The sequence below is a fragment of the Marmota flaviventris genome, chromosome 1, assembly GCF_047511675.1.
Source record: "Marmota flaviventris isolate mMarFla1 chromosome 1, mMarFla1.hap1, whole genome shotgun sequence".
Classification (NCBI taxonomy): domain Eukaryota; kingdom Metazoa; phylum Chordata; class Mammalia; order Rodentia; family Sciuridae; genus Marmota; species Marmota flaviventris.
The window spans coordinates 157,232,726-157,251,438 of NC_092498.1; the positions used below are offsets into that span (position 1 = coordinate 157,232,726).

Consider the following 18,713-nt stretch of genomic DNA (forward strand, 5'->3'; position numbering starts at 1 on the left):
TTCCTGGCATGATGACTGGGGAATGTCTATTGGTGATGGAGATGGAGATGTGGAGCAGGCTTTGAGAAATACTAGCCTGGAACAGAGTAATAAGTCAGGCTTGAAGTGACTCACAAGTTGTTATGAGTCAGTGTCATGGATGGTTCCTGTAGCTCCAAGGCTGGAGGAAGTCATCAAGGGTAAGAATGGGGAGCAATAAAGAAACAGCCAGAGCTAGGAAGAGGATGACACAGCAGATGTTGCAGTGGTCTTCCTGACTATGGACCCTATTTTCCCTATTCTAGAGAAACTCTTACTTTGGTGAGTAGTCGGTTCCTGTACACCTCCTTGATGTAATTGGGAACTATTTCTGGGCACTATAGTTGGCTTAGGTGCAGGTGTGCAATGTAGTATTGTGAGGGAGGAAAAGCAGGGAGAGGTTTCTATGATCATCCAAATGGACACATTTGGGAAAAGATGGAGGGTCCATACAGCTGTGGCAGTCATTTTTCAACAATGAGGCAAGCTGGGAGGCCAGGTCACTCACAGAGGTGGCGGCTTTATCTCAGATTAACAAACTCTGGGCACCCTATAATGAACTCTTGTGAGAGAATTGAGCCAGCAAGTTCTATAACTTGAAGTCCAAAGCATTCTTATTGGTCCCAGAATGAAGATGACAAAAAAGCCTAAAAATGGGCTGGCAAGGTAGGAGGAGAGAGGTGTGGATGTGTGCTGCCCTGCAATGGCAGCTAACATCTATGCCCCCCCACCAGGGCCCCCATGATCTTAATGGGTTTCTAAACATCTCACACCTCCTAACTGATTGAATCCTAAAAATGACTCCTGATACTTGTTGTTATTATTATTTTCATTATCTGAAGTACTGGGGATTGAACCTAGGGCACTCTACCACTAAGCTAACACTGTTTAAAAATTTGAGACACAGTCTAAATTGCTAAGTCTGTTTTTGAATTTACCATCCTCCTGTCTCAGTCTCCCTAGTCATTGGGATTATAGGTGTGTGCCACCCAACTTGGCTGATAGTCACTATTATCATGCCAGTTTATAGATTAGGAAACCCAAACACAGAGGAATGAAGGAACCTATGGAAGATTTTTTGTGCAGCTAGGAGTTGACTATTGAGTTCAAGTCAGGCAATTTGTTGCTCTTCCTGTGAGCTACACAATATATTTCCTTTGGAGGTGAAAAGGAGAGTTTTAGGCTGAAGTGCCTGGCTCAGCTGTCCGATACTCCTTATCCGACCAAGTGTAGGTTACCAGCACTGATGGGCCAGATGAACAGGGAATGGTGTGAACAGAGCAGGAATGGCCTAAGCAAAAGAGTGAGGAGGTGGAGAGCCCACCTGAGACAGATCTTAAGCGTAGTGGCTGTGAGGAGGTCATTGATCTACTGGGGAGTGAGGGGCAGGGGGATGTCTTGCTGGGGGAGGGGAAGGGGACTTCTGGGACAGGTGGGAAAGCGGAAGGAGAGACTTCACATAGGTTGGGAAGATTTCCCTGACCCAAGAGCGAAGGCAAGAGAATTGGGGTCCACCGGACAGACGGTTTATGGGAATTTCTCCATGAGGCTGAGACCCGGGGTCCAAAGTAGGTGAGAGGTTTGGGGTAAATGTGAGGTGGGTTCGCGATGAGACTGCCCAAGGTTTGAGAGCCCATCCGAAGATAGATACTAGAAATTTGAAGACCAGGAGTTTGAGCGGCTTGGGTAGGTTTCTCCAGGCGTGCTCACCTGCCATAAAAATGCCTTGAAGGGGACTGGGAGCCAACCTAGTCTCGAAGAAGTGCAGCCATTGGTAAGGCCGTGGCGGGAGGAGGCACTGCGGTGCTCTGGAGGCTGCTATCTCGGGGAGTCCTGGGGTTGAGTACCTCACCGCAAAAGGAGACCGCCAGGCCCCGTGGGCGGCGGGGAGACAGCTCTCCAATCCTTCCGCTTGCGCTGACGGCCCTAGGTGGACAGGAGGGCGCTGCTGGGGCACAATGCTCCCTCCTTGCCGCCGCCAGCCCCCGCACGCCAAGGCGGAGCAGGCTTTCCCGCCACCGCCGCAATCGAGGATTAGCGTGCTCTGAACCCGAGCGGCGGGATTAGCCCGCATGGACTTGGCGCCCGGCTTGGGGATTACCGCGCGCTCCCCCCCGACGTATATATTTTGGCCAGGCAGGCCGGCAGGCCGGGCCAGGCATGGCGGTAGCTGGGGGTGCCGCGAGCCGCAGGGGCCCTGGGCGGCCCTGCCCCTTCTCTATCGAGCACATCCTTTCCAGCCTGCCGGAACGGAGTCCCCCAACCCGGGCTGCTCGACCACCGCAGCCCAGCGGCCAACAGAGCCCCACGGAGCCCGGGGAACCCGGGGCGCCTGAGATTGTGTCCTGCGCCTGTTGTTGCTGCTGTGGACCCCGCGCAGCATCCCGCAGGACTCCGGAGGCGGCTGCGGGGCTGGGTGAGTGGACGCAGGGTGTGAGGGCGGGACGCGGGACCTCTGGGCGCGGAGTAGTGGGTGGGGAGCTTGGCTCCTGCCCTGTGTTTCACAGCGCCCTCGCCTTGCAGGCGCGCGGCTACCGTGGCCACTGAGGCTGGGGCCCGCGGCGCCCTTGCCCTTAGCCGCGGCGGCTGGAGGCTCTGCGACTCTCCCTGGTGCTGGAGGCCCAGTCCCACAGCGACGCACTAGGCGCCACCGCACCATCTTCAGCGAGGAGCAGCTGCAGGCGCTCGAGGCGCTCTTTGTGCAGAATCAGTACCCCGACGTTGGCACGCGCGAGCGCCTGGCTGGCCGCATCCACCTGCGCGAGGAGCGCGTGGAGGTGGGTGCGGGGCAAAGCCACTCCGGTAAGCTGACTGCACGCGGGCTGCTGCTGGACGGCTAAAGGGTCCACGGCAAGAGAGTCCGCGCCTCCGGCTTTCATTCTTTTTCAAAGACTGCGTCGTCCCGAGCACCGCCTGGCATAGTGCGACCCAGCGCAGAAGAGGAAGGAGCCCTCCATACAGCGAATGGGGCAGAGGGCCGGTCCCGGGGCGGGTAGTAGGCGGGGGCATGCATGTGCGGGAAGATGTAGCTGGAACTGGAGGGGGGAGGCAAGACTGGTTTTCTTTGCAATTATTTAAAACTTTTCTCTCTCCCCTCCCCGATTTTTTTTTTTTTTCCTGTGATAAATGAGGCATTCGTTCATGTTCCAGATTTTGGGAAGTTCAGAAATTCACAAGCTGTATAAGGGGCGTCCTGGTCGCCGCTGGGCAGAGGCTGGGGCGGGAAAGGGTGGGAAAAGGGTTTCCATCCTGCATCATGAGCCATTCGTCCCTATCTGCAGCAGATAAGGGAATGTGGTGTACCGCCACTAAGGTGCTGGCTCCGCAGGCCTAGTCCACCCACATCCCTGTGGTTAAGCCCCTACCCAGGTCTGGCCCTTGAGAGTGGCGCGGGGTGGGGGTGGGGGGCACGCGGATCCTGGGAGTCCCATCAGTTCCTTCTCCTCTTCCTCCTCAGGTCTGGTTCAAGAACCGCAGGGCCAAGTGGCGACACCAAAAGCGCGCATCAGCATCAGTGTCAGCGAGGCTCCTGCCCGCGACCAAGAAACCTCCTAAGGAGAGATGCTGATGGATCTGGGAGCTACTCTTGATCTTGACCATGATCTTTGGGGTTCACAAAGAGAGAGGAGAGACCTACCTGAACAGGAGCTAGGAGAACATTGCAGCCTCTTCCATCAGTCTGCACAGCTTCGTACAGTCTGGAGCTAATGCTGGGGTGCCAGTATATGTGTGTCTGGTGTTAACTGCCCCATAGAAGGATTGGACAGCAAGCACCTGAGTGTCCTGTCTTCCCCAGTGGCAATAAGGTAGGAACCAGGAAGGTTCCCTTCGGGTGGAGTGGGGCAAAAGAGCAACAGCTTCCTCAACTCCCACTCACCACACAGAAAGGCATTGATTTCACCCCAGAATAGGAAATACCACTTGTCAACACCTGCATCTAGAATCCTCCCCAGAGGAGTTTCCCTCCCTACCCCTGGGCGGGCTGGATTCCCTCCTCTCCTCATGGGGATATGGGCCCCACAGACCTGGTCTTCCACTCTCCTGGGGCTGGATGGTGGTGTCTGCACAGTCCTGGGCTTGCTGCCACTTTGCATGTCCTATGCTGGGCCTTGGTGTCTGGACCTGCAGAATAAGAAGGTTGGATGAGGTAATTTTCAGAAGCTTTCTCACCTGCTCCTTATAGTGATATCAAGAAATAAATAAAAACTACAAATACCACAGAAGCAGTTCAGAGTCCCAGATCTGCCCTAGCTCCATTTCTACATCCAGGAGAGAGCTGCCTCTACTATCTCTTTCCAGGGAATGGGGAATTAAAGTCTTTTTTGGGAACTCAGCCCAGTAGATCTGCAGTCCCTATTCCAGGTGCCCACAACAGAGCAGACTGGCTCATGGAAGGTGGCTAGACTCTCTGTGGGCCTGCTTTGTCCTTTAAGTGCTTCATGGACAAGGGTCCTTGGCTTCCTCCCTCTGGGGATTTCTATGCAGCAGAGTTTACCTCCCTTACAATGGTCAACCTCTGCCATCTAGGGTAGGGCAAGACAAGGTTGGATTGAGGTGATACCACACACATGGCCTTGGGAAATATCTGCTTTCTCCTCTACTATTTTGGCCCCAGGATGAAGGAAAGTGTAAAACAAGACTTCCATTTCTCCAAGTGGACTCATGCAGTGTGCCAGAGGCACCTAACACCTCATCTGGCTTGAGCACTTTGTTTTCTCTTCTTATGGGTCCTGGAGATTGTGGGGAGTGATATCTACAAGAGACACTGTTCATTCATAAAAGCCAGACAATGGAAGCTAGGGCTGAAGCTCCTGGGGCTCTCTAGGGATGACCGGTTCAGATAACACCAAGAAGGTACCATGTCTCCCAGCCAGAATTGCCCCTGCACTGCTGGGTACCTCCAAGACAGGCATTCTCACCACACACTGGGCTGTCACAAAACTTCTGCCTGAATCCTGGCCTTGCTCTTGAAGATTTCAAGGTGAACAAGACTGTGTCCTGGTCAGCTCCCCTGCAGCCTGGGGCACCACCATGTTGCTGGGTGATGTGTCTCTTTTCCTCCTTGGCTGAACAGCCATTTATCATTGTGTACGGCAATCACAACCCGAGCTTGCCTGAACTCCACCTTCCATATGCTGCTGCTCTCCTGAGCTGTTTCCTCCCTATCTAATTGCTCCTTGGCAAGCTGAACCCCTTCAAGTTGACCACTGATATAAGCATTCTTGAAATTTAGTCCCAAGTGCTCCCCTCTTCTTTTATTGGTTTCCTTTTCCACCCTCAGTTTTCAATTCCCATCTCTCTGCCACATTCACATTGCTAACCCAGGCCTCTTCCCTGAGCTAGATATTTATATCAAATTTCCCCCCTAACTACTCCATCAGGAAGCCCACAGGCTCATCAAGGTCACATTGTCTATAGTAAGCAAACCAGCTGCATAAGCCAGAGAGGTAATAATTGTCCAACTGCTCTTTGTCCCTCACCCACCATACCCAGTCCAACAGCCAGTCGATTTTACTTCCAAATAAATACATAGATATATCTCAGAATCTACCTTCTTTTCAGTTCCAACTGCACCAATCTGATGCAAATTACTGTCACTTCTCACCTTCACCATTGCTGCAATCTCCAACTTCGTCTATCTGTACCTACTTTGGCTCCCCCTTAATTCAGAATAAAGGTAAAACTCACTAGAACTCATGAAGCTCTGTGAAGGCTGGCTCTGCCACTCCAGTGTCATCTCACACCTCACTGAACTCTGTCTGTGTATGGCAAAGGTCTGCTTTGGGATTTGCCTTGCTCCCTTCCACCACTGGGGCTTTGTATATGCTCTTCCTGTTTCATTGGTTCAACAATGCCTGTCCATTCATCTTTTGGATCTGCAATAACTTTCTGCCTGGAGAAATTTCCTTGACTTGCCTCATTAGGTCAAGATTCCCCAAATAAAAAAATTTTCTTGCATTGCCATAGCTTCTATTTTAGACTTGTTTGTAGAATGACCTAAATAGTTTCTCTCCTCCCCATTGGACTGTTAGCTTTAAAAGCAGGAACATCACCATGAAGTCCTCAATGAGTCCATATGAATGAATGGATGACCACATATTGAAAAAGCAAAATTCAACTAAATCATTCTTGGGGCAGAACTTGTTCACTTGACATAATTCACAAAAAAAACCTCCCTTTCGGAAGGAATTCCTGAAAAATGCTTAGGTAACTTTCTGTTCCATTTCAGTGAGAATTGGCTTTCTTCTGGAAGACCACTCTGGTATTTAGGGACCTCCTGTAACCAGACATTTCTTTATTGAACAACTTTCTTATTCTTTGTTTTCATTAATCTTTTGTTAGATAACTGCCAAGAAAGAATTATCTTGGGGTTTTTTGCATAAAGTTTGGAATGTGTATATAATCAAGTTTTCTGATGAATGTGTTTTTGTTAACACACTGAAACATATACAGTGATTATTGGTGACAAATCCAGAGCCTTTTGATTTCCCCCAAGCTGAAATTTCTCACGTTAGCATGAACAAATCAAACAGTCCCCACCACAGCGCCCCCTCGTGTCCACAGATCAGTCAGGCATGAATGATGCGGGGCGGGGAAAAAAGACTACAACTCCTATGAGAGCCAGCGTTAGTAATGACGTCACTACGGAGCGCCGACGGATGCTAAAAAAGCACTGTTTCCCTATTGGCTGACTGTTGGGAGGCGCTGGCAGAAAAGGTGCTCCGGTCGCCCCATACCCTGTGACGCGCCACCGTCGCCCGAGCGGTTCTGGGATAGTGATGGAGACGCCGGGAGTATCTACCCGGACCTTATTGCTCCCGGCCGCGTCGGGGCCCCAGAGGAAGCGATCGGCTGGGGAGACCGAAGCTGTGAGGAGCAAGCAGCGGGTCCTGGACGAGGAAGAGTATATAGAGGTAGTCACCTCAGTGAAACGCCGGCGATTTCCGGGTCCCTCCCTGGTTTTGCGCTTCTCTCGGTTTCTTTCTCTCCAGTCTTGGCTCTCCAGTCCACTAGTGGAAGTGGAATAGCCGAGTCCCTGCTCTTGAGGTGTGGACAGTCCCGAAAGCCAAGTAAATGGTGGGGAGGGAGATGTCCTTAACTGAGGAGGCACTAGCAATATTTTCAGGGGAAAGTAGAGGCGGCTGTGGCGAGGGTCGGGGACATGAGTTTTTCTATTAAAGTGTAAGAGTTTGACACACTTGAAGGATGGTGGCAAAGAGGACTTGACTTAGTCTGCAATTGTGGCAACAACATTGAGTGAGTGGGCTGCAGCCCCTAGAAGGAGGGGTTTGTTCTACTTCAAATACGCAGGAGGAAGGACTAGTATAAAGTTTAGTTTTAGACTGGTTAAATTTGGGACTTTTCTAGGATGTACTGACTGGCAGTATTAATGGACAGCTGGTTACACAGATTTGCTGCTTCCAGAGCTAGGTCTAGCTGGAGGTGCAGATTTGGGGATTTCACTATGTGACCATAGTGACTGGCTGAAGTCACTCGAGAAAGGTTTGGATTGGAAATAGAAACTCCTTGGTACAGTGAAGGTGGTCTGATTGGTATGAAAGTGGAGTCAGTAAAGGAACGCCCGTTAAGAGTGGGAGAGAGAAGAGTTTTATGGACATGGAGAGCATACTTAGTAAATGTTGGATGTTGCAGCAAGGCCACATGGGATGTTCAACCTCACTACAAAGGGCCCCTGAGCTCCTTCAAGCAAGCTGCAATTATTAGAGCAGGCAGAAGCTGAAGGAGGTTCATCAAGGGCTTTAGCTTGTATAGCAGTGAACTGTGAGGTGGAGCACCCAGATTGCAGCTCTGACTTTTGTTTTTATGTCCAAAAGGGCCTTCAGACAGTCATCCAAAGGGATTTCTTTCCTGATGTGGAGAAACTGCAGGCACAGAAGGAGTACCTGGAGGCTGAGGAAAATGGAGATTTGGAACGAATGCGCCAGATTGCAATCAAGTTTGGCTCTGCCCTGGGCAAGATGTCTCGAGAGCCTCCACCACCTTGTAAGGGGACCTAGTGGGTGGCAGAGAGGGTGAAATCTACTGAACTTTGCTATAGGCTTGCTCTAAACCCTACATCTCTCTCTTTCCCCAGATGTGACTCCAGCCACATTTGAGACTCCTGAGGTGCACACAGGCACTGGAATGGTGGGCAGCAAGCCCAGGTCTCGGGGCCGAGGTCTGGAGGAAGGTAATTGAGCGCTCCCTCTTTTGGTCACATAGTGGTGATTATGTGGGAATCTTATCCTGTGAGGCCCTGAGAGAGTGGTCCAGGGACTTCAAGTCACCTCTTGCCCCTGAGGAGTCTCCACTCCTGAATAGGGGTCAGGAAGTATTGGACTAGGAGGCAGAAGATCTGTTTTAACTCCCAAATGTGGAACAGCCCTTCAAGCCTCTCTGTGTTCCATCTCTATGGATTGAGAATTTTACTCTCTCTCACTGGTCTGCTGTGTGCCAGCCCTTGCCCTGCAGGTTTCATGGGCCTTGGAAGGCTCCTTTCATCATTGTCTCCTGAAATTGTTTCTTTCATATTGGTCACTTCTCCCAGATAACTGCACTGTTCGCTCCTTCACTTGCTTCAGGGAAAAATTTCCTGATCTCCCAGTGTAAATACCTTTGGTGTTATGTTCCTTCCAGCTTGCCTTTGTGTTTTTGCTGTAGGTCATAACACCTTTTTTTTTTTTTTTAAGTTATTGATGGACCTTTATTTTATTTATTTATATATGGTTCTGAGAATAGAATCCAGTGTCTCACACACACTAGGCAGGCACTCTGCCACTGAGCCACAACCCCAGCCTAGGTCATTTTTTTTTTTTTTTTTAATATTTTCTAGTTGTCAATGGACCTTTATTTTATTTATTTATATGCAGTGCTGAGAATCAAACCCAGTGCCTCACACATGCTAGGCAAGCGCTTTACTACTGAGCCACCACCCCAGCCCCCAGGTCATAATATTTTAAAACTCCTGTTTATTGCCTCATTCTAAATAATATCACTTCCATGAAAGCAGGGACTTTGTCTTGCTTCCATCTGAATGCTCTGCATATAGAAGAGCATATGATATGTTGTGGGTCTTTAACAGACATGGAGAACAGATGAATGAGTTATTTTTGGCATATTTACTAGAATATGAGACACAGATATATGGGATACGTCCTGAATTTAGAAAGGAATCTTTTTTAGGAAAGAGCATTCTGAAGTCTTGTTAAACGTAAGTATATCATGCACTGTAGGACTTCTTGGTCACTTTATCTTTTCATTGGAAATAGAATATTAGTGCACATATAGGTGGACAGCATACTTTGTTCTACCAGGTTCTAGTCTACAGTATACTTTATTGGCACAGACATCCCAGTGTGTTCAAACAAATATGTTTTTTGTTTTGTAGCCCAGCTCCCTCTGCCATTAACACAGATCTTGTTCTTGGAGCTTGATTCTCTATTGAAGGGTGGCATGAATCACAGGGCAATTTGAAGATTCTTTTCTTTTTATATACCTTATATGTCAATAAACGTAGGAAACCTTTTCATAACCTAAGTGATAGGTACTTTTGTCATTCTTGTTTACAGATAAAGTGAGGCTCCAAAAGGCGGTAACTTGTGTAGTTCTCAGAGATGATCATTGGTGGAATGGAACTTAAGTGATATCTCTTTGACCCCAGGTCTTAAAACTGTAGTCGCTGTGCTTTGAGCACAGTCTAGCCTATACCTGGTGGTAAAGTTGTTACTACGATAGAAGATAAAACTCTTCTATAAGCTGGGTATGATGGGATGTTCTTAATAGTCCCAGCTGTTCAGAGGCTGATGTAGGATTGTGAATTTGACTCCAACTGGGTAATATAGTGAGACTTTGTCTTAAAAAAATAGAAAACAAACATACAAAACAAAACAAAAAACTGTCTTCTAGCACTAGGGTGCCACCTCAGTGGTATGCCACTTTCCGGGGTGGCAGTAATATGGTTGAGGTTGTGGCCCAGCACCCCCACGTGATTACAGAGGCCCCATTCGGAACACTAGGTCATATAAGATTCCTGCCACAGGGGGCTAAGTGGCAGGTCCAGATACTTAGATAACTACCCACCTGTATTGCAAATACCAGGAAGCAGGGAATGATTAGATTAAGGAAATCCCAGGGAGGGAAGGGAAGTCCTGAGGGCTTTGGAGGTAGATCCTGCAGGATTTGCATGGTTTTGGCAGAGGAAAAGCCAGCCAACAGCAGAACTTTTGTGATCAGGGATTTTGTTTTAATGCCTGGGTCTGTACCTCCTCCGCCCAATCTATTAGATTATATTGCATGCTTTTGGCATCCATCAGATGAGCAGAGCTGTCCAGGCATCTTTAGGGCTCTATCTGAGGGCTTTCTGAAGAGTTGGGGTGGATTGATACCACCCCACGGGGAGTCTTCCAACAGAAGTGAGGATTCTAGTCATAATTTTCATTGTTTGTTTTCCCATGACTGCAAAATGATGTTTGTATGGGTTCCCCTGACTTCCACCCTTGAGCAGGAGAGGCTGGAGAGGAAGAGGAGAAGGAGCCACTGCCCAGCCTGGACGTCTTCCTGAGCCGCTATACGAGTGAGGACAATGCCTCCTTCCAGGAGATCATGGAGGTGGCCAAGGAGAAGAGCCGGGCCCGCCACTCCTGGCTTTACCAGGCTGAGGAGGAATTTGAGAAGGTAGACCTGGGCCCTCTGTCATAGCAGGGAGTCCCAAGGCAATGGACACTGTGCCTTGGGGTCCCACTGACCCTTATTTTCCCCCACGTGATTACAGAGGCAGAAAGATAATCTTGAACTCCCATCAGCAGAGCACCAAGCCATTGAGAGCAGCCATACTGGTGTGGAGACCTGGAAGTACAAAGCCAAGAACTCCCTTATGTACTACCCAGAGGGTGAGTGGTGGGGCCAGGTGTTTCTGGCTCTGCATTTGGATCATAAGGTTTGTGTATGTACGCCCTCACAGCATCAGCCTCGGTGGGGTCCTGGTCTCTCTTGAGGTGGGTAACTCATATAAGTCAGTGGGGTAGTAAAGTCCTCCCCAGCTTTGTTTAGGCTCTGCAGGTGTGGAGTGTGAGCTAGGCCCAATGCTTCTGTTTTACTGGGTGAATTGGCTGAGAAAAAGGGTGCTCTCACCTCTTAGTCAGTAGGGCTCATGGTACTGAGGTGGGCCTTCCCATATACCTGATACTTATTATCATCTCTGCTTCATCTACCAGGTGTCCCTGATGATGAGCAGCTATTTAAGAAGCCCCGGCAGGTGGTGCATAAGAATACACGCTTTCTCCGGGACCCTTTTAGCCAGGCTTTAAGCAGGTCCCAGCTCCAGCAGGCTGCAGCCCTCAATGCCCAGGTGAGCCAATGAGAGCAACAGGATTAGATATGGCTGGGCTGGTGTGGGCAGGCATGGCCTCTCTCATCTTGGCTGCCCCTTTAAGTTAGAACTGTCCCTTGGCTTGGTGGAGCTCAGTAGGTGGAAATATTGAGGTCTGTATGTGGCTGGACCCTGTGTCTTTTCTCAATTCATGTGAGCTTCCACTGGGATACTGTCTTGGTGTGACACATTCTGTGGGCCTAGATCTATGCCTTATCCCTTGATGGTGGTGGGCCAGCAAAGAGGCTGTTGGGAGCCAGCCAAGTCTGTTTACACCCATGCTTATGCATCAGACAGGGTTGTGGGTAGACATGGGTCAGTGGGCCAGGGGAGCCAGCAATGGAACCTGGCCTCAGATGGTGGGCTGTGGCGGGATAGAGCTTGGAGTGGTAGAGAGCAGAGAGATTGTGAGCCTGGGAGCAAATTGAGTGGGTACCCTTTGATAGACTGTGATGGTCATGGGGTCAAAGGTTGGGAGACAAGAGACGGGAGACCTAGAAGTGCCTCAGAGGAAAGATAGCATAGGCCCTGTTGTCAGCATTGCACCTCAAGAGGCAAAGGGTGTCAGTTTTGCCCTTGATGGAAGGAAGGAGAACATTCTTGCTTAGATGCCTACTTTGACAGGCCCTCAAGATGTTTCAGCAGAGGGGTGAGTCCTTCCTCTTTTTCCCCAAGCGGACTACCCACCCCAGGGCCCCAACTTTTCCCTGAGGAAAGCAAATATTTCTAGCATGTTCCTCTCCATCTGCCTATCAGCCAGCTGGGGAGACAGCTCCCATGACACTATCTTTTCTGCTCATTCCAGCACAAACAGGGCAAGGTGGGTCCTGACGGCAAGGAGCTCATCCCCCAGGAGTCCCCCCGAGTGGGCGGGTTCGGATTTGTTGCCACTCCATCTCCTGCCCCTGGTGAGAAATGGGCCTGGTGCCCAGGCTGGTCGGGGCTGTGGGTGGGCTGGACTCTCAGGCAGACCCAATTGTAAACTGGAGTACTATCCTGTTGCAGTCCTCTCAATAGTGTCAGCAGGTAGTACTTATAGATTAAAAGTCAGAGAGCGGGATAGGGTGCAGAAATTCTGGGCACCAGGCCCCAAATCTTTTCATCCCAGAGGCAAGTGAAATTTGGGTCAGTCCCTTGATGCATAGGAAGTCTAAACTCTCAGGTACTGGTTGCTGTGATATAAATCAGGGTACATGGAGGCACCATAGGTTTTCCCTGAGTTTTAGGAGGTTTGGGAGCCCTGGGAATCCTGAATATCTCCTACTTCAGAGTGCCCTGTGCTAGGATGGCAGCTCAGCTGACCCAGCTTCCAGTCTATTCTGCCTTGGCTCACAGGTGACCTTAGCATTTCCCTCTCAGAGGCTGGAGGTACTTTCTTCCCAGGGACTCTGGAACCAGGCATGGGCTAGCTGTTGGCCTTGATGTTAGCTAGGATGCACGTGGAGTAAACTGGCTGTGGTAGTTGGGGAGTGCCTGGGGTGGCACCCCCACCTGGTTCCCCTGGCCTGAGTAGCTATGGGTTCTCCATCTGCAGGTGTGAATGAGTCCCCACTGATGACCTGGGGGGAGGTTGAGAACACACCCCTGAGAGTTGAAGGATCGGAGACACCCTATGTGGACAGGACACCAGGGCCAGCCTTCAAGGTGGGTTGTGGTGAAAGGGAAGCAAGGGAGGGACTTGGTATAGACATCTGAGGAGTCTGAGTCCTTGCTGCTCATGACCAAGCACAGAGGACTGGACTCCCAGCTGGTCAAGGCAGGTCCAGCTGATGGGGATGAGCACTGATGCTTCTTAATGCTGAAGAAGGTGGGATGGGTGGATGGGTGGGTCTTTCATGGGATTTAGGGGAGCAGGGGCCAAGATACCAAGGTCTCTAGGGCCTGAAGGCCAGGGGCTATTCACAGAAAAGGTGGGAGGAATTCAAAATTAGAACAGGAACTCCAACTGCCCTGCAAGCCCAAGGGCCAGTGAACCATGGTTTGTGTCCTCAGAAGGGCTATGTGCTGACAGAGCAAGGCTTCTGTTTACAGTACATTTTAGATGTTACAATTCTAGTCTAGTATTGTAGGAGTGGATAGAGTGAAGTTTGTGAGACCTAGGGTAGAACAGGGAGGCTGTCAATGGGCCTGGGTAGATGCAGCAAGGTGAGGTAGTATCACATGACTCCGGAGTGCCAGGCAGGTTGATAAGCTGGAGGCAATGGCCATAGAAATTGTTGGGCATGGATAAGTGGGCAAGAGGAGTGGTATGGCTGTAAGAGCCCTGGGTAAAGCAAGATGTCTTTGTGCAAAAAGTTTTTGGGGAAAATTGAATGATTAGAGTAGTTTAGAAAGGGAAAGGAGATGTACCTAAGAATTGGGAGCCTGCACATCTTGCTGTCAGAGTGCTGGGCTCCTACCTGTTGTGACTCTAGGGTGTTGAGAGGTCACAGGAGGCAAAAGTTTATGTTGTCACAGACGCTGAAGATGTAGATTACATTACCATCAAAAGAAATCAGGTATAGATTCTGGAATGAACACATAGGTCTGATTTGGTGGCTGGGTCAAAGGTTATCTCAAGCCAGTCGCCTTCCAAAATTGGCAGTGATAAGTTTGAAATGCAATGGAAAAGGAAAAGAGGAGAGAGAGATAGAGAGATATAGATCACTTGTGTAGCAATAGAAACAAAACAACTAGGAGTAATGCTGAGGAGAACTTCTGCACCATGCTACCATGCTTTCCAAAACCCAGGCGAAGAGGACCCGGACCCCCACCCCCACCCCCAGCATGGCACTGCTCATCATTCCCCAGAATAGTCTCCTTAGACATACTAGAGCTCCAGATAAACATTGCCAGAAGTTTTGGTGCCATGGTTTCAGAATTTATCTGGGATGCAAGAATAGCCAAGATAACCCTGAGAGTAATAACCAAGAGGGATCTATGCTGTCATACATTAAAGCATTCCCTAAGGCTCTTGACATGTGAAAAGTGTGCCCCTGCCCAGCAACTCAGGAGGCTGAGGCAGGAAGGTTGTAAGTTTGGGACTAGCCTCAGCTATTTAGCAAGGCCCTAAGTAAATCAGTGAGACCCTGTCTGAAAATATAAAGTGCTCAGGATAGCTGGGCGTGATGGTGCATGCCTGTGATCCCAGCAAGAGGCAGGAGGAATTCAAGTTGGAAATCAGCCTCAGCAACTTAGCAACACCCTATCTCAAAAATAAAAAAATAAAAAGGACTGAGGATGTAGCTTAATTGTAGAGTGTTCCTGGATTCCATAGGGGGCAGGTAAGAATTGTGCCCTGGGACCAAGAGCCCATGGCCAATAGCAAAGGAAAAATAGCACTGAAACCATCCACAGTTCAAGTAAGAACTGGAGGTATTATAAAGATGGCAATTCAAATTGTGGTGAATAGCAAAATATTTAGAAATAAAGTGAACTGGGTCCTTAATACATATAGCAAAATAACTTGCAGAAAGATAAAAAGGTTAAAGGTAAAAACAATCACCATTAAACAACTAGGATAAAAATAGTGGTGAATATTTTTTTTGTTGTTGTTTTGGTATCAGGGATTGAACTCAGGGGCACTTAAACACTGAGCCACATCCCCAGCCTTTTTTTTTTTTCTTTTTTTTTTTAATATTAGAAACAGGGTTCTTGCTGAGTTGCTTAAGGCTTCGCTAAGTTGCCGAGGCTGGCTTTGTACTTACAATCCTCCTCCCTCAAGCCTCCCAAGCCACATGAACATTTAGTTTTATCTTAGGAACTTTCTAAACATAAAAGTAAAGGAAAAAATTTCACTAAGTAATAGCTACAACAGTCCCCTGTTATCCATGTTTTTGCTTTCCAAGGTTTCTTGTGGTCAACTGCAGCTTGAAAGTATTAAATGGGAAATTAGAGAAATAAGTGTTCATAAGTTTTGTTTTGTTTTGTTTTGGTGCTAGGGATTGAATCCAGGGGCTTTCTACCACTGAACTACATTCCAAGCCCTTTTTATTTTTTATTTTGAGACAGGGCCTCACAAAGTTGCTGAGGCTGGCTTCAAATTGTGATCTTCTGTTTCAGCCTCCCAAGTCACTGGGATCATCAGCATATGCCACTACATCCAGCAACAGTTCATAAGTTTTAAGTCATTTTATGATAATATTCTACTTTATCTTGTTGTTTTTCTCTTACTATGCCTAATTGTGTGTGCGTGTGTGTGCGCGCGTGTGTGTTGCTAGGGATTCAACCCAGGGTCTCAAGCATGCTAAGCATGAGCTGTACCACTGATATATCCCCTAACCTCTAATTTGTTTGTTTTGGTACTGGAGATTGAACCCAGGGACAGTTTACCATTGAGCTATATCCCCAGCCCTTTTTTATTTTTCATTTTGAGACAGGATCCCACTAAGTTGCTTAGGCCTTGCTAAATTGCTGAGGCAGACCTTGAACTCTTGGGATCTTCCTGTCTCAGCCTCCCTGAGCCACTGGAATTACAGGCATGATCCACCATGCCAGGCACAACCCCTAATTTGTAAATTAAGTTTTATTATAGGTCTGTATAGGAAAAAATAATATATAGTTCAGTTTTCAAGAGTCTTTTGAGGGTCTTGGAACATCACCTGAGGATAAGAGGGGATACTATATATGAAAATGATGAACTTTGGTACAGCAGAAAATGTCATTTAAAAAAGCAAAAGCAAATAATTAAAAAATAAATTTGGTGTAGCTTAATTTAATTGATAGGTAAAGTTCTATAAGTAACAACAATAGACAACTAAAAAGAAGATAAACACTTGGATAGAAAAAGAGGCCACATTCACATATGGAGAGTTCTTGAAAGAAATACAGAAGGGTAATAAAGACAAAAAGATTGTCACACTAATAATTGGAAAAAAATGAAAACAGGACACTTTTTTCCCTGAAGGCTTGTCAGAAGTTTATACCTTGGCAGTCCTGGCCTTGAGAACCTGTTGAATCCAGGCAAGGAGGGGGGCCCTGGGGAATGTACAGGTATGACAGGATGGGTAGGGGCTTTTGATAGGCTATGGGGGAGGGTGGCAATGAAGGGTTGCTGGGATTATGGCAGCCAGGGAAAAAAGATTGGCATCCACAGCAGCTGTTCTTCCAGGTGAGGGACTGCCTGGCTTGGTGACAGGTCCCACACAGGCCACCCACATGCCTGCTGCCTTGTAGATCTTGGAGCCTGGCCGTAGGGAGCGGCTGGGCCTGAAGATGGCCAATGAGGCTGCTGCCAAGAATCGAGCTAAGAAGCAAGAAGCCTTGCGGAGAGTGACAGAGAACCTGGCCAGGTAAGGGGCAACTAGGTCCTGGGAAGGGGTAATGGGTGGGGATGAACTAGTGTCTGCCTTGTCTCTGCTCTGCCCACACTCAGCCATGTGGATGTATGGCTTATAGGGTAGAACCCAGGGCAGATCCATGGGGTTCTGCAGTAGGTGCTGTAGCTGCTCCTCTGCTATGGTTGCATGTGGACCAGGCTACAGGACTCTTTCTGTGTTCTTTCCTCTACATCTCCTTGACCTGTCCTTAAGAGTCACCTTTAGGCAATTTGTCCCATTATGAATTCCTATCAGTCCTGTGGAGACAGTGTTATTATCATTCCTCTTGGAGAGAGGTGGGAACTCCAACTTTCAGAGGTCTGTAGTCTATCCAGCCTCACAGCCAAAGGCAACAGCATCAGTTGAACTCAAGTTCAGTCTGATTGCTGTGTGCTAAGCCACCCAGTGTTGTCTTCCTCAGTTCAGAATGACCATACCTCTGACAAGGCTTTTCCTTAGGGGCTGAGGGAGGCCTTACTCTGATACCTAACCCTACTTCTCTCCCTAATCCCTTCATCCCAGCCTCACTCCCAAAGGCCTGAGCCCAGCCATGTCCCCAGCCCTGCAACGCCTTGTGAGCAGGACAGCCAGCAAGTATACAGACCGAGCCCTGCGGGCCAGCTACACACCATCCCCAGCACGTTCAACCCACCTCAAGACTCCAGCTGGTGGGCCGCAGACCCCCACGAGCACACCAGCCCCTGGTTCTGCTACACGCACACCCCTCACACAGGACCCAGCCTCCATCACAGACAACTTACTACAGCTCCCTGCTCGGCGCAAAGCCTCAGACTTCTTTTAGAGCCAGGCCTGTGCTGGGCCCTTGGACATTGTGTGGAACCTTCAGGACAGCTGTCCACCCAGCAGAGGACTCCACCTGGAAGTTCAGGCACAGACCGGAGGCATTTGATCATCACAGGAATCACAGATGAAAGATGCTGTGCCTCAGCCAGGCCAGCATGGGACACATGCCCTCTCCCTTTGGGATACAGCACCCATGCTGTCCCTTGGGGCCTTGCTGAAAGTTTCTATGTCATTAAAGAACACCTGGCACATTCTGGCCAGGCTGCCCTTCTGCCCTGCTCCTTGAGTGGGCCCTGGGACCTCCTTGGGCCAGCTGTGCTATCTTAAGACTTCAGGATTAGAGGCAAGGGTGCCTCCAGGGGAGGAAGCTGTGGGTAGGGTGGCTCCTCCATTATTTTCTGTGACTCCCTTAGCTACCTTCTGAGCTGAGCTCACAGGTCTTTCTGAGGAAGTGATGGAGCCTCCAGAAATATATTCCTCATGGTCATCTGGAACTCTGAGCCTGTGTGGTTTTCTGGTTATACAGCCATGTAGGTCCTGTGTGACAGACCCTACTTCTGTATGAGGCACTTTCATGGTGGCCTCAGCCATCACCCTCTCCCAGCACTTGACTTCCAGCTCAGAACAGAACCATCTCTGCCTTCCTGCCTGTATTCTCCCCCCACTGCTCTTGGTCTGAGACATGGGTGCCCAACCCTCAAGTGATTGATGGCCAGCTGGGCTCATATACCTATTATCCATGGAATTGAGGGTCATGTCATGGTTTAGTTCAAACCAGTGACTTCAGGCCTCAAGTGGGGGTCACAGGCTATACCCTCTGGGGGACCCAGAGTTCCCACTATTCAAGGGGCTTAGGGAACACCTGATACAGCTCAGAACAGAGTCCTGCTTTATGACCTGTACAAGCCATTTTCTCCAATCTTTCTGTGTTGGTCCTCTTGCCTGTTCCCTAACTGTTGATGTTTTCTGGAGGCTAGTCCAGAGACTGACATCTGCCATTTGATACCTGACTAGGGTTTCTGCTAACCTGTGCTCCCCCACAAGTGAGTTTCTGCAAGCTCCTGGGGTGGCTGTCCTGGGACCCTCCAGGAGTTGAAGCTAGGATGCTTAGTGGTCAGAAAGGTGGGGCCTTGTGTACTTTTGTCTAAGAAGGAAGGTTGAACTTTAGCCCCTGGGAGCCTCCAGGAAGTGGGAGGCAGGAGGTACTGATGACCCTCAAGCACTTA

At 49.2% G+C, this 18,713-nt stretch overlaps 2 protein-coding genes across 2 annotated transcripts; both read left to right on the forward strand.

Moving 5' to 3' along the window:
• The first annotated feature begins 2,178 nt into the window (after positions 1–2,178).
• On the forward strand, positions 2,179–3,586 carry Gsc2 (goosecoid homeobox 2). Its single transcript, XM_027924223.1, has 3 exons — positions 2,179–2,434; positions 2,542–2,795; positions 3,476–3,586. The coding sequence occupies exons 1-3, from the start codon at positions 2,179–2,181 to the stop codon at positions 3,584–3,586; spliced, it is 621 nt and encodes a 206-aa protein (XP_027780024.1).
• Positions 3,587–6,756: 3,170 nt separating this feature from the next.
• Positions 6,757–17,981, forward strand: Ess2 (ess-2 splicing factor homolog). Its single transcript, XM_027924305.2, has 10 exons — positions 6,757–6,932; positions 7,854–8,022; positions 8,114–8,209; positions 10,523–10,692; positions 10,790–10,907; positions 11,232–11,365; positions 12,192–12,294; positions 12,921–13,030; positions 16,541–16,656; positions 17,206–17,981. Exons 1-10 carry the CDS (start codon positions 6,798–6,800, stop codon positions 17,483–17,485), a joined length of 1,431 nt encoding a protein of 476 aa, XP_027780106.1. The 5' UTR covers positions 6,757–6,797; the 3' UTR covers positions 17,486–17,981.
• Positions 17,982–18,713: the final 732 nt, after the last annotated feature.

Coding starts and splice junctions, on each gene's coding strand:
- Gsc2 (XM_027924223.1), top strand. CDS start 2,179: ATGGCGGTAGCTGGGGGTGCCGCGAGCCGCAGGGGCCCTGGGCGGCCC. Junction 2,435..2,541: donor GGAGGCGGCTGCGGGGCTGG/GTGAGTGGACGC, acceptor CTCGCCTTGCAG/GCGCGCGGCTACCGTGGCCA. Junction 2,796..3,475: donor TGCGCGAGGAGCGCGTGGAG/GTGGGTGCGGGG, acceptor CTTCCTCCTCAG/GTCTGGTTCAAGAACCGCAG.
- Ess2 (XM_027924305.2), top strand. CDS start 6,798: ATGGAGACGCCGGGAGTATCTACCCGGACCTTATTGCTCCCGGCCGCG. Junction 6,933..7,853: donor ACGAGGAAGAGTATATAGAG/GTAGTCACCTCA, acceptor TATGTCCAAAAG/GGCCTTCAGACAGTCATCCA. Junction 16,657..17,205: donor GTGACAGAGAACCTGGCCAG/GTAAGGGGCAAC, acceptor CCTTCATCCCAG/CCTCACTCCCAAAGGCCTGA.